Source organism: Buteo buteo, chromosome 12, assembly GCF_964188355.1.
Source record: "Buteo buteo chromosome 12, bButBut1.hap1.1, whole genome shotgun sequence".
NCBI lineage: Eukaryota > Metazoa > Chordata > Aves > Accipitriformes > Accipitridae > Buteo > Buteo buteo.
The window spans coordinates 39515178-39529417 of NC_134182.1; the positions used below are offsets into that span (position 1 = coordinate 39515178).

A 14240-nucleotide genomic window follows, 5' to 3' on the forward strand; every position below is an offset into this window, starting at 1 on the left:
GCCTGCACGAGGGGAGCACGGCTGCTGGGGACCTGTTTGTTTCCTGGCCCCTTCAATCCAGCGTGTGATAGATTGATACGGAGCTTTAATCAGTGTAATATATAAAGCACTTAATTTGCCTTATTAAAAGTCTACACTTTGGATTTTCAGGATCCAGGAAATTAACTCAAGCACCTAAGCATTTATTTGATTGAAAGAGACTATAAATAATTCATGCCTTTTCTTTGCCTTTGGTGACAGACCTGCTGGGGTGGTGGGGGACCAGCAGCAGCTCCCAAGGTCCCTCCGTCGCGGTGACAGAGCTGGTGTGCACCGGAGATGGCCTCTGTGGGGTGATGGGCACCGACGGAGCCCGGGGAGACCGTTCTGTGCTGGGGGACCATCAGCCGATGGGGAATTGGGGCTGGTGCCTCTCACCAGCTGAGGGGCTGGATGTGCCCTAGCAAGGGCTGTGCAGGGCTGGAGGTGGCTGGCAGGAGGAGGAGGAGGAGGAGGAGGAGGAGGAGCAGGCTGACCCAGAGCGAGTCAGGCTGTGTCAGGCTGCATACTGGTCTCGTTGTACTGGGAGGAGAGGAGCCAGCCACGAAAATCACCATGACAATAAAGCTGAGTATTTCATCTATAATTCAGAGGAGCTGGAAAGTGGTTTTATAAAAAAAAAAAATAATAAAATAAAAATAAAAACACGGCTGAGACAGTAGAAATTTATGCCACTGTTCTTGCTGAGCGAGGATGTGGCATGACCTTCGGACAGGCACGATGCCCAGCCCTGGCCACAGCGCTGGCGGGGACTGAGAACAGGGAGGTGGCGGGGCAGGGGGGGCCGGGGGCTGCGTGTGCCCACGGTGCCAACTCGGCAAGGGCCGAGCGGGCCAAGAGAAATCTGCAGGTGGGGCGTGTTTGCTGTGCGAGCTGTGCGTCGTCCGCTTGCCTTCGAGGCGTGGGGTGTGCATCGCCAGCCGGCCCTTGCAGCGTGGGCTGAGCATCCCGGGGCTGAGCACCATCCGGCTGCAGTCCCCCTATGGGCTGTGCATCCCCGGGGCTGTGCATCGCCAGCAGCGTGGGCTCAGCATCCCGGGGCTGTGCATTATCCAGCTGCCCTCACGGGGTGGGCTGTGCATCCCTAGGGATGGGGGGACGCGCATCCCTAGGGCTGCGCATCCCTAGGGATGCTCGGGAGGGTTCCGCAGCCTGCAAAGCTGAGGTTCCCCTAGTTTGACCGGGTGAGGAGCAGGGGGGGGGGAATTTGGGGCTCTGTTCCTCAGGAGCAGGCTGCAAGGTGCTGGCCCTGAGGCTGCGGGATGAGACGAGCGGAGGGGGGCTGCGGGGGGGACGGACACAGGGACACGACCCCTGCCCGACCGCTGCCTGCCGTGCCCTGCCGGTCCGGCGGGCCCACAGTGCCCTCCAGCGGGCGCATCCCGCCTGCCGGTGCCGCAGCTGGCCAGATGTTTTACCCCGCCGCTCCGGAGGGATTGCCCGGGATGGAGGGGAGAGCTTCGCTCCAGTCTCCTCCAGCCATGGGTGCGCTGAGCTGGGGGGGGTCTCAGCTCTGCTAGGGGAGGGGACGGGGGGGGAAATCCGCCAGCCACGGGATGGGGACGGAGGGTTTTCTCCTCTCCTTCCCCATCCCGCTCACTGCAGGTTCCTCTTCTTGGCAAATTTGAGGGCCACGTTGTCGTACTCGGTGTCCCCCAGCCACTCCTTGCCCTGCAGGAGGAAGGGTTGCCGGAGAGGGACGGGTCTTTTGGGCACGGCGTAGTCATCCTGCTGCGGGTTGTAGAAGGGGTACTCGTGCCCGGTGGGCTCCTCCGGGGCCGCCTGCAGCCTCCACGCCTCCCCCTTCACCTCCTCGGGCTCGTCGTAGACGATGTGGGTGGACAGACCCTCGGGCTCGTCGTAGATGTGGTCGGGTTTGGCGACGGTGGGGAGCCGCGGGGGCTGGTTGCCCACTCGCCCCCCTGCCTCCCCGATGCTGTCGTAGAAAGGGTCGGCGACCTCCCCGGGGTGACGGACCAGCTTGCCGAACTTGCGAGCCACGAAGGTCTTGGCGATGGTGTCAAAAGGGATGGCATACTCGGATTCGGTGGTCTCCTTGGCCGGAGCATCCTGCCTCCGGTTCTTCTCCGGCATCGGGGGGTTCCCTCGACGGACGGAGTTGCAGGGCTTGGTGTAGGAGCAGTCGGCACCGCGGGAGGGCAGGAAGGTACCCAGCGGCTCCCCGGCCCCAGAGCAGCTGCCGGGGGACATCGACGGCTTGGCTTTTGGCACCTTCCCCTCCCAGGTGGGCTCCAGCGAGGAGGACTTGGTGCCGCCGGGCTCCTCGTGCCCCTGCGCCCAGCTGGGCATCTTGGTGTGGCCGAGCGGCCGGGTGGCATCGTCCCCGGGGCCGCCCCGCCGCGGCTCCTCGGCCCCCCGGCACCGATGCCTGTTGATGGCCGATTCGATCGCCTGGAAGATCTCGTTGCCTTGCCTGGTCTCAAACTCAAAGTTGCCTTCTCCAGATGCGCAGCGCCGGCCGGCCTCGAAGGAGAAGGTCACCTGGGGAGGGACAGGATCAGGACCCCGTGCTGCAGCCCACCACCAGCCCACCCTTCCCGGATCCCGCTTACCTTATCCCGTCCGAAGCGTCTCAGGAAATGGTAGGGCCAGCTGTAGAGGATCTCCAAGGTCTGGAAATGCTGGAGCTCTAGTGCCTCCTCGCCGGCTCGCAGGATGCACCGGCCCCAGAGCCGGCAGCGCTCGGAGGACTCGGTGGCCCTCACCGTCACCTCGAACGCCTGCTCCAAGCCGGCTGGGGATGGAGGAAGGTGGCATTTGACACGTGCAAGGAGCAGAGTTCCTCGCTACGAGAGCAAAGCTGCATCTTTCACCCCAGGGAGGTGCCATGGGGTTCGTGAGCCCCTGCAGCCGGGGCGGCGGGGAAGCGGCGTCCGGCTGATAAGGGCTTGAGGGCTCTGGCTGCGCAGGAGCGAGCTGATAGCGCAGCGAAACCCAGCCCTGCCAAACCACAGAGCAGGAAGGAGTTATTTCAGGGGAAGACTTTCCACCACACCTCCTGCGCACAGCCGCGGCGGGGGCTGCTCTCTGGCGCAAAACCGGCCGAGGTGCCTTGGGAAGGGGGGGGATGCTGAGGTGCTGCAGGACATGCATTGCTTCCTGTGCAAGCCAACCCAACCTGGCTGCACCTTGCCCACTTCTCGGAGCCTACCTTTGCCTCGGGAGCTGTAGAGGGAGTTTTCCTCCATGGAGAACTCGCTGTTGGCGCCCAGCGAGCTCTGCTGACCATCCTTGCCCGCTGCCTGCTCCTCCCTGCTCCTCTGCCCGGGAAAGAGCAGCGGGTGAGCGAGGCCAGGCAACAGCATCCCCCCAGCCTGCCCCGTCCCAGCAGACCCCTGGAATTCCCCAGCACGGATCCCGCTGTCTCCCGTGCCCCTGTTATCCATGTCCAGTGCATACCGGGAAGGCCAGCTCGCAGAGCTTCTGGATCCAGTCGGCCGCCTCGGTGCCGTCAGCAGCCAGGAGGTACCGCTTGTCGGTGGTCTCCAGCAGGAAAGGGACGGTCTCCTTGGGGCAGCCGGCATCGCCGCTCGCCTCCGCCACATGCACGCAGTCGCTCAGCTTGACCAGCCGCTTGCTGCCCTCGCCTTTCCGCAGCTTCTCGGCGGCCGGCGGTGCCGAGCCCTCGAAGAGCTCCAGGCGGGCGGTGGAACAGGAGCTTTCCCGGTATAAGACACCCCAGAACTTCCTCCATTTCTGGCGTGGGGAGAAGCAGTGAGAGGAGCGAATGGCCAGTATCGGCCAGCTCTGCTTTCACCCTTCCAGGAGTTTTCATCCCCTCGGGACCATGCCCAGGGCAGGACATCGGTGCAAACCCCTCCAGGGTCCGGGCAGGGTCTCGCACCCTCACCCAGGCCGGCTGGCCAAAGCTGGGGAGTGAGATAAACTGGGCAGAGTGGGGAAAAGCATCCCCGGCAGACAGTCGGCAGCCTGCGGCCAGGCATTCCCAGCCAGCAAAGGCACTGGCAGCATCCCAGCCTCAGCCAGCACCGGGATCCATCCCGACGCCTGTCCCTACCCTGCGGCACCCAAAAGCTGTGCCAGTGGCCCCCCACTGCTGAAGGACTTTCAGCTCCTCGTTTGCTCCGTCTTCCCGGAAAACACCAACTTTTAAACGATTCCCAACTCGCCTTCTGAGAAGGCAGCAGTTCACGGCGCACGGTGTGTGGGAGGCACACCGGCTCCGGCAGCGGGGAAGCGGCGGGAGAGGAAGTCTTGCACCAAAATCAGAGCATCCTCCGCGGCGGCTCCCTGCACCGGCGACCTGCCGAGCCCGGCAGGCTTTGCCGAAACGTGGGGGTGGCCTCTGCCCCGTCCTCCGCCATCGCGGGCATCACGCTTGGTGGCAGCTGCCTTGCCGCGGGAAGGCGATGCCCTTGCCCGCTGCCCTTGCCCGCTCTGCCCTGCCTCGCACCCGCTCTGTCTCCGGCATTTGGAGCAAGACTGGGCTCCGTCTCCTGCCCGAGCGCGGTGCCGGAGTCGCCCCGGGTGGCTCCTTCCCCTTCTTGCACAAGAGCGGTGTGGGTGGGAGCCATTGCTAAACCCCGGCCTTTATCAGTCGCTGAAGCAACGAGGCTCTGGGGGTTGCAGCAGTTTATGCCACGGCTCTGGCCCGTTTTGCAGAGCCTCTGCCCCGGGGCGGGGGTCCTGCTGGGGGGGGGGGGGGGGTGTCCTCTTTCCAATGTGTCCCCAGCACCTTCCAACCCCCTGCCCGTCCCTACCAGCCCGACGTGCTGGCGGAGAGCCGCAGGATGGTTGGGGAGCCAACGGGTAGGAGCATCCCATTCCCTTCAGATGCAACCCCCCCCGTTACCCCCCCCGTGGGTCTTCCCCGGGGACCGAGCAGCCCCCCGCCACCTTCTCACCTTCCCGAAGGTCTGCTGCAGCTGGAGGTAGAGCACACCCTGCTTCACCACCGCCTCCTCCATCTTCCAGCCACCAGCATCCTCCCACGTTGCTCCTCCGCCACCGTCCCCCCCTTTGCCCCGCAGCTCCGGGGGGGTCCCGTCCCGGCTGCACCCCCCTGCCCCACCGCAGGCGCTGCCGTCACGCCGGGTCGTGTCGTCTCAGCATGTGACGTGCGGTCGAGTTCTTCTGTTTCCGACGCTCAACCCGGCGCGGGCTTCGGCTTCCTGCGTCTGTGAACTTACCATAAAGGGCAGCCGGCGGCACAACCCCGGCAGAGCCGGCCGCACCGACCCGCGACGCCGGCTACCGCATGCCCGCAGCATCGCCGGACGCCGCGCAGCCCCGCCGCAGGCAGCCTCCAGCCGTGCCTCAGTTTCCCCATCTGTTAAATGGGTCTAGAAGCAGCTCTGAGGGCTGCCCCCTTGGGTTAATGACACCCCCCCCCCCCAGCTCTGCCGATCTGCCCGCTCCCAGACATCCCAGCCCGACCCAGCGCTCCCAGTAAAGGCGGTGCAACCCCCAGCCGCAAAACTGGGCGCGATGCTGGGAAGGTGGTTGAGGGGGTGAGCTGGGGAAGGCGACGGCACGATGCGGAGGAGGGAGGAAGAGGTTTGAGGCTGCAGGCAGCGCCGGGGCGTTGTTTGGTGCCCAGACACACGGGGACGGGGACGGGGGTGGCAGGGGCTGGACGGGGAGCTGGGCTGGTGGCGAACTGCGGGGTGCAGCTGGGGGGGGACCCAGAGCACCCCAGCCTTCGGTGCATGGGGACCCCGCAGCGCCGGGCACCCACGGGCACCTCAAGCTTCATCCTCAGGCCAGGAGAGGCCCCCGCATCCACAGCCACCCCCCAAAAAACCAGGGCTGTCCCCCTGCGAAGGAGCACCCAAGGGTGCTGGGTGACCAGTGGGGAGCTGGGCTGACTGTGCTGGGGCTCAGCTGCCACCACGCAGCCCCGGCTGCCGCCTCGGCACTGGGCCAGGGCTGGAGGAGGCGTGAGGCTGGGGTAACTGGGAGCACTGGTGCAGGGGTTGGGGTAACTGGGAGCACTGGTGCAGGGGCTGCTGGGGCACTGGTGCTGGGCTGGGGTAACTGGAGGGCATTGTTGCAAGGAACCGGGTGCAGGGATGTGGTTGCGGGACACTGGGTGCACTGGTGTGGGGTACTGGGAGCACTGGAAGCACCGGGAGCACTGGTGCAGGGGCTGGGCTAACTGGGAGCACTGGTGCAGGGAACTGGGGACACAGCTGCAGGACACTGGGAATGCTGTCGCCGGGCACTGGGTGCGCTGGTGCTGGGTACTGGGAGCACTGGAAGCACCAGGAGCACTGGTGCAGGGGCTGGGGTAACTGGGAGGACTGGTGCAGGGGCTGCTGGGCCAGCAGGCTTGCCTCTGGCTGGGCTAACTGGGAGCACTGGTGCAGGGAACTGTGGGCATAGCTGCCGGGAACTGTGGGCATGGCTGCCAGGCACTGGGTGCACTGGTGCTGGGTACTGGGGACACTGGGGGCACTGGGAGCACCGGTGCAGGGGCTGCTGGGCCAGCAGGCTTGTCCCTGGCTGGGCTAAGTGGGAGCGCTGGTGCAGGGAACTGGGGGCACGGCTGCAGGACACTGGGAACGCCGGTTCGAGACGCTGCGGGCCCTGCAAACAGAGGGCAAGCGGCGTCCGGTGGCCCCCGCGGCCCCTTTAAGAGCCATGTCAACAAAGCCCGCCCCTCCCTCCGTGCGTCGCTGCCGTCATGACGTCACCTGCGCCGCAGCCAGCGCGCCAGCGCAGCGCGGCGGGGCGGGGCAGGAGGAGGTGGGGAGGAGAGGGGGGGGGGCCGGGGCGGGGCCGGTCGGTCGGCGCAGGCGCGGCGGGGGCCGTCGCGCGTGCGCGCGGGCGGCGCGGGGTTGGTTGGTTGGGGGGGGGGGGGCGGGCGCGTGCCGGGCCCGGCGGAGGCGGAGGGAGCGGAGCATGAATGGAGCAAAATGGCGGATCATGTGCAGGTGAGGGGGGGGGACACACACACACGGACACGACCGTCCGTAGGGCCGGGCGGGATGAACCTGTCCTCTCTTCCCCGGCCGGCCGGCTCTGCCGCGGGGTCGGACCTCGGCGGGGCCGCGGGTAGGCCCGGCCGGGCGCTGTGAGGCCAGGCCCGGCCCGGCGAGGCGAGGCGCGGCGGGGGTGGCAGCGGGCCCGCAGGCCCCGCGGTGGAGGTGCCGCCGCCGCCGCAGTGGTTCCCCGTTCTTCTCCCGCCCCGCGGCAGCGCGGCCCCGGTCCTCCGCCTCTTGTAGGCCGGGCGGCGGGGTGTGTGTGTGTGGGGGGGGAACGGGGACGCGGGCACTGGCATGGCGGGCGCGGGGGCGAGCGGCCTCGCTGGGCCGGCGGCGCGGCCTCCCCGGGCGGTGTTTGCCGGGCGAGCCCCGGACGGTTCCAGGCTTTGACATGTGTCACCGGCGAGGCCCGACCCGGCCTCCCCGGGGCGGAGGGCCGCCGGGAGGGCGACTTCAACCGCGGGGAGGGCGGCTGCAGCCCGCCGGTGTTTACCGGCCGAGCGGCCTTCGCCTCCTCCCGCCGCCGCTGTGGAGTTTTCTGGCAAGGCCGGTAGCAAACGTTTGGGGAAAGGAAACTCGGATCCCCCTGCCCGCCTTGGAAAGGAGCAGCCGGCTGGGCTCCGGCACCCACCCCCGCTGCCACAGCCCCCTCGGTAACACCCCCCCGCCATTCCCGGTGTCTTTGCGGGAGCTTGGCCCCTTGCAGCCGCCGTCCTTCTTCCCGGCTTTGGGATTCGCATCCTTGCTTTTCCCAGCCGTGTTTGTTTTATTTTCCAGCTGCGAGGGAGTCTTGGCGTTTAGGTAAACTGTTTTGATTGGCGTTAAAAACAAAACCCTGCGTGGATAAGTGCGTGGTTGTCGTGGACGGGAGCCGGGAGGCAAATCAAAGGTGACAGTGGCTTTAACCGAGTCAGGCTTGCGTGGTGGGATGGAAAAGCCTCTGAAGAGTCAGTCCTGCCATTGACAGAAAAAGTAAAAATAGATACAGCTGGGGGAAACGGTGAGGGTTTGGTTTTGGGGTTTTTTTTGCATAATATTTTAGTTGAACTTGCGCAGGATTTGCATGGTGTCCAAAAGACTGGCTAAACTGTAATGACACTGGTAGTTACATATTATCTATGCAACTTTTAAATAAATATATTCTTCACATGATACCCTTGTGAACCACAAGGGTGAGCAGTTTATTAACTCAGAATAGAGCCGTGCAGCTCTCAGGTTGTCTGGCAAGGTTGCTGGCAAATGTCTCTTGGGTAATCTCAGGGGAGGAGAGAAATTACTGCATTATTAAACAATTCTCAGGCTCTAAATTTACTGAAGTAACTCTGAATTCGTTTGTCGTGAGTCAAGCCCTACCTTTAAAACTTAGCGGGCGAGCCTGCCATTTGACACTGATGGCAGGTGAAACAGCTGCTCTTGTTGCTTTAAAATTGTGCTTCGTACCCTGCTTTTCTTTGTTAAATATTGAATTGAGCAAATGGAAGTTTGAGCCGTAAGAAGAGGGTTGCAATTGCTGCGTTCAACTTGGTTAGTTAAAGTTTAACGTCAGAGGCTTGGAAGATGTTCCACTTGGAGGAAAACTGATTTGCAAATACGGTTAAGGCACCTGCAGCTTGGTGCAGTTCCTGTACAGGACAAATATAGCTAACAAAATTGTTATGTGCTGCAACTGGATGGGGTTTGCTTGCTTTTTATTGTCTCTCTTTTCTCTCTGCTCCAGGTAAAGGCATTAAGCAGGAGCTCTGAGGAGCTTTCCCTCAGAAAGGAGAGCGAGAGGTTCCCTTCAAGACTGATTGTGGATTTTTGTGGCTGGAGGAAGTAGTGGTTTTTATTAATAGATTAAATTTTTGGTGAGAGGTCTTGCCATAGCCTGAAATGTCAGTCTTTTGGACATAAGATTTGAGCTAAGTTGCGGAGGCTCCCCTATCAGACGTCATGTTCCTTTAACAGAAAGGTTATTGAGTTATCCAGCATCGCCGGGAGATGTTGACTATCAGTGTGAATAATTGAGAGAGTTGTTTTTATGGCATATGCTGTGGGAGTTGGTCCTGTTTTAATGGGAACAGGGATTTGCAAATAAATACTGGCTGTCAAAAGCTATGCAGAGTTTAGCAGGTAGTGAGGTCTTGCTGCTGCTTCATGAGAGCTTTGGGTTGGGTGTTACCTGTTCACAGTGGAACTTCCTGGAGTTGTACCTGGTGTGCTAATATGTGATTATTTATAGACTGCCTCTGCACTGAAGTTATTTACTTTACAATATGGAGCAGCAGTAAGGATAAAGACAAACTTTTAAGGCCATAATGAAACAGAATCTCGTGTTCTCATCTTTAAAAAACAGACATGCAAATGGTGAACAAGCCCACCAGTTTTGTTGGTGGGAATCGTGTAGTCAAAGCTGTCTGTGGTGCTTTCCTGTTGAGCAGCTCTTCAAGGGGGGACTGTTCAGTGTCTGGAAACAAAGGATGCAGTGATACTGATACAGGAGCAGAGAGAATCAGATGATTTTGTGTAGCTGAAAAGAAGTCCTATGGTCTTAAAGCAAATTGCTGTCCACCAACTTTCCCACTTCTCAAAAAGCTCATATGATCTTGTTTGGAATTAATATTTCTGTCTGTTCCAAGTCTTGTAAGCATCACTTAAACTTGCACGCAGTAGAGACAGAGGAAAGTAGTGAGGATGTCATTGCCATTAGCTTTGTGGGCAAATACAAATACACTTCCCCCTATTTTTCCCCTTCTTGAAAACAGATTTATGTCATCTTTGTTTTTCTTCCACTTTCCTGGCCCCTTAGATGTTTCCCATGGTGCTGCCCTAAAATGGGATACACTTACTAAATGTGAATGTTCCTGCAGGAGAACATTTGTTGCAGGATGATGATGATGATGAAGAATTCTGTGACTTCATGTATTGAATGTCTCATTTGTATTGAATTTAAAAAATTCATTGCACTGATTAAAAGTTGTTGTCACTTCTGCGCTCTGTTCTCAGTAGCTTGACTCCAAGTTGAAATGAAAGAAATTTGGGCCAGTGAGAGGTAACAAGACAGGTGCTGAGGTGTGGCTACTTGTAATAGAAAAATACAAAATCTGGCATCTAAAAAGGAAAATTTATCCCATTTTTTGCTTCCACACTATCAGTTTTTAGGTTCAGGACTGGGTGTTTCAAATCCCAGAGACTGTTTTCCATCTTTTTAACTGTTAAATGAGCTGGCAGCGCTTTGCTCCAAGCCAGAAAACTTGCGTGTTTGGAGCAGTTGAGTGTGCAGGTTCTGCTGGGGCCTCCAGATGCACCGGGTGGGCTGCAGACAGAAGTGACTTATTTCATCTTGATACCATTGTGGAGGAAGCTCAATGGGAAAAAAAAAAAATATAAAAGTGTTTGGGTAGGCAGTCTGGTGTCACGGCCACCACGTGTTTGTAATTCACAGAAATGGGTCACACCATGTGAGTGTGAGGAAGGACACAGGGATTTTCTCACTGGTGTTGGAGGCTCCTTTGTGCTGTACTTGTATCCTGAGGGGGACACGACTTGTTTTTTCAAGACTGTTTCCTAGGGCAATTCCTTCTCCATCCCTAATAGGACCCCAATTTTTTTTTTTTCTTGTGTGTTTCTATATTCTAAAGGGCGTTGTTTTGGCTCAAACACAAAATCTAATTTGGCTCTAGAAATCTATAACATTCAGCTTGATCCAGAGGAAACCCTGGAGACTAAGATGCGTGTTTCCCATTTGATATCTCGGTAACCTTGCACTCGCTTGGTAAAAGAGTCACGATGTAGCCTGCTGCCCAACTACAAATTGCTTAGAATACTTTTTCATTTGTTCAAGCTTTTACCTTCCGTGTGTCATTGGACTCGCTGAAAGCTCTTACTAAGGAATTGTGTTTATCTCAGAATAGCCCAAGGGAATGCTCTGGACCTGGGGAGGTGGAAACACTGGTTTGACTAAAAATAGAGCTGGCAGCATTTCTTTTGTAAATTAAGCTTTTTTTTTTTTAGTTATGCGCTTTTTAACTGTGCTGTTTGGATGCTCAGCATCAAAGTTGCAGAATACCAGTGGAAGGTGTTGAGAGTTGGATTTCAGCTGAAAGGTGGAGGTATAGAGTTGCAGTTCAGTATCTCAAGATCTCTGCGGCCAGACTTTGATAAACTTGATAAAAGTGGACACTCCTCTTCAGCTCTGGGGACTCCATGGCCAGCAGTTTATTCCTGGTCCCCCAGCTGACATCTGGAGCATACTTTGGAGGTCCCTTAGGTAGCAGGTGAGGTGTCCAATACATAGGTGCTGGCAGCAGCCCCAGCCCGCTGTCCCTCTCCTCCAGATGATGGTGTTTTGAAGCAGCCCAGATGGGAGAGGAGAACGCGGTGGCTTCGTTGTGGGTTTTCACGCTCATTAGCAGACTGCCGAGAGGCGGGCTCGGCATGAAATCCTGGCCTCACGGAAGCCTGTGGGAGATTTTGTCACTGAATTCAGTGGGCTGGAGCTACTCTGTATTTAAGTTATAATTCTACCCATAATAGTTCACCTGAAGATCTCAAAACTTCTGTAGCACAAAGGGGGAAGGCAAAGCTCAGTTCAGCATGAGCTGGGTGCCTATGACAGTAAAAGAAGGGCAGAGAGGAGAGGAGTGGAGCGGCCAGGTCGGGGCTGTGAGCATGCTGTCAGATGGCTGGTCTCCTCTCCCTGCTTTAGCGACTGAGCTATGTTCCCTCGGGTAGTCAACACTAATACAATTAAGGAGGATTTGTTCATTTTAATCATTTTAAGAGAACACTGAATGCTCTGTAGCTCAAGAACTTTATTACTGTTAATAATGTCTCATTGCCCTTGGTTTTGGGCAGCGCAGTTGTGTTTTATGAGTCTACAGGGCTCAGGCTTACTAAAGCAATGTTCAAGAAGTTACATTTTTACTATGTAAAATTGCCAGCAAAAGTGTAATTTTTGTCTTCCTGCTTCTAAGCTGTGGTTTCAAGAAGGCATTTATGAATAGTTTGTGATGCTTTTCTGGTGATACCGTTGTGTGGCTTAGCTGCAAGAATCTACTTTTTTTTACAAGAGTAACCAGCGCTGTCTGTGTCTGAGGTCACTCTCATTCTTCCCAACGTAATTATGCTTGTGCATCTTTGGCCTTTTGTGCGATTGCAATGCTGGTACCACCTGGCCCCTGTGACGCTCTCTGCGCATCTTCAGCTTTGATTTGCAAGAAGGGTTTTGTTATTTCTTTGCTCATCTAACTTTGGCACAGTTGGCTTTTTCTCAATAGTGGGTTTGCAGTAGTGGAAAAGACCACGGTAAAAATTGTTTAGTTTTCCAGTCAAGCCTGGTTGGTGTAACCTCTGGAAATGTAGGAGTCAAACACACTGAGGTGTTAACATGATAAGGTGTTGCTCGCAGCCTTCCTATCTCTGATAGCCTTAAGTCAGAGCCCACTGATTGGGCAGCTAGCGGGCGGTAGGTCCTTTCTGCTTGTTTTGGGTTCTCCCTGTTCTTGATTGTGCAAGGAATATAGGACTTAGACCTACTTAGGGGGAAGAGTTTTAATTAAATGCTTCTTACACCTTCAAAGTCAGGCCAGACCATAAGGATCTGTCACTGAATTGATGGTTGGTGTGGCCTCATACATGCAGTTGTTGACGACAGTGGTGCTCTTGTTGGTTATTTTTAGTATGTGTTAGTTCTACCAAACTAATAAAAGGTACTGTTGGAGCATAGTTGCTAAACCAACCAGAAAATACCTCAGCAGAAGCTTGACATTTTTGCTTTTGTTTCTCATTAAGGACAAAATGTGAAGTTTATTCATGGTCCCTGCTAACTCTGGTAATTGTTTGCCAGGGGGAAGCTCGTTGCCCTGGTGTGGTCAGGGTAGAACATCAGCTTTACGCTCTGGTGCTTGACATCTGACTGGTAGCATACTTTGAATATTGGGTGATGCAAGATCTCCATTATAAATGTGCTTTGGTGGTCTGATCCTTCTCTTCCTTCTCCCCTTTCCTGTTGTCCTGCTCTGGAAATCACACGTAATTCTCCAGGCTGAAAAATATGCTGCACTTCAGAAAAATAACATGCCACAGTTGAGTACTGTGAACAAGAAGTATTTTTTTAGCAGGTCTTTGACAATTTAAACTATTTTTGGGTGCAATTGGCCAGTGATTGCACTGTGTAATGTGTTCTCCTGTTGTTTATAGCTGCTTTGAGCTGTGTCTTCTGCAATTTTGCCCATGCTGCAGGTGGGCAGAGGAGAGTGCCATGCCAGGACGTCCTGGCATGCCATGTCGTGTATCACGCTGCAGTACCTGGAGCAGGAGCGCTGGTTAAACATCACGCTGTGTGCTCACGGGGCTGTCTGGCTTACCAGGACTTACCTGGTACGAGTCTTGCATGTAAATCAACACCCAGCTTGAGACCAAAAAAGTTATGTTTTAGCACTAGAAGAGAAAAATGTGTTTCATCTTTTAACTGACTGCCTTCTCCCCTTTTCCCTTGTTTGAGATCATTCAAACTGCATATATAGTGTAAGGGCACTTCCTTCTGCTTGCAGCATTTTGGTAGTTTAAAGTGTAATTGTGGATTTCTAGCTGAACTTTTTAAATTGAAGTTTACAGTTCTCCTTTTAACATGTTGTTCGGTATTGTATAATTTATTAGTAACACAAGAACAAGAAAATCAAACAAGAAGGTATTTACAAGAATCAGACAGGCAAATTGTGTCCTTACCTGCCTGTTTCAGCTGAGTACTTTGCTAGCTTGAATAGTATCTTAATTTGATTTGTTGTAATGGGGAACTTCTGGTTACTGGATGAATTCTGTAAAAGGAGATTTTTTTTTTCTTCTTTTTTTCCAAATGGGAATGGGGATGCTTTGAAGATTTCTTTCCCACATTGACAGGTCAGAAAGCAAATCTATCATGTGTATGTATCCGTATAGCCAGGCAGCAGGAAGTGAAGGCAGGGTCAGTAGCAATGGCTTTCTTTTATTTAGTTTGTATTGTTTTTATTTCATGCCTGGTTGGCACAGGGCCCATACTTGCCTTGGATTGTGTTGACTGATCAGCACCATCACTGTTGCTGCTTTCCTTATGCTCGTGGCACACAAGCGCGAGGTGACTTGGTATTTTGGCACCCTCACGGCCATTGGGCAGCCATGGAGAAATCTGGACTGTCTGGCACTAATAATTGCCTTTTTCCTTCTAACTGTAGGATTTAAAATAACCTGGGTTTAGGGTTATTAAAATGATGTATA

The 14240-nt window shown here is 56.0% G+C and overlaps 2 protein-coding genes across 3 annotated transcripts in view; one reads left to right on the forward strand and one right to left on the reverse strand.

Moving 5' to 3' along the window:
* Positions 1-254: 254 nt before the first annotated feature.
* DOK2 (docking protein 2) lies at positions 255-5115 on the reverse strand. Its single transcript, XM_075042101.1, has 5 exons — positions 4926-5115; positions 3460-3756; positions 3212-3320; positions 2613-2794; positions 255-2541 (listed from the first exon to the last, which is right to left on the reverse strand). Exons 1-5 carry the CDS (start codon positions 4986-4988, stop codon positions 1636-1638), a joined length of 1557 nt encoding a protein of 518 aa, XP_074898202.1. The 5' UTR covers positions 4989-5115; the 3' UTR covers positions 255-1635.
* Positions 5116-6868: 1753 nt separating this feature from the next.
* The window catches only part of XPO7 (exportin 7), a 50010-nt gene continuing 42638 nt past the window's right edge, over positions 6869-14240 (forward strand). For both annotated transcript variants that reach the window (XM_075043503.1, XM_075043504.1), the window contains exon 1: positions 6869-6956. In XM_075043503.1, coding sequence (XP_074899604.1) covers positions 6939-6956 — 18 coding nt within the window. In that variant the 5' untranslated portion in view covers positions 6869-6938. The remainder of the gene's footprint in view (positions 6957-14240) is intronic.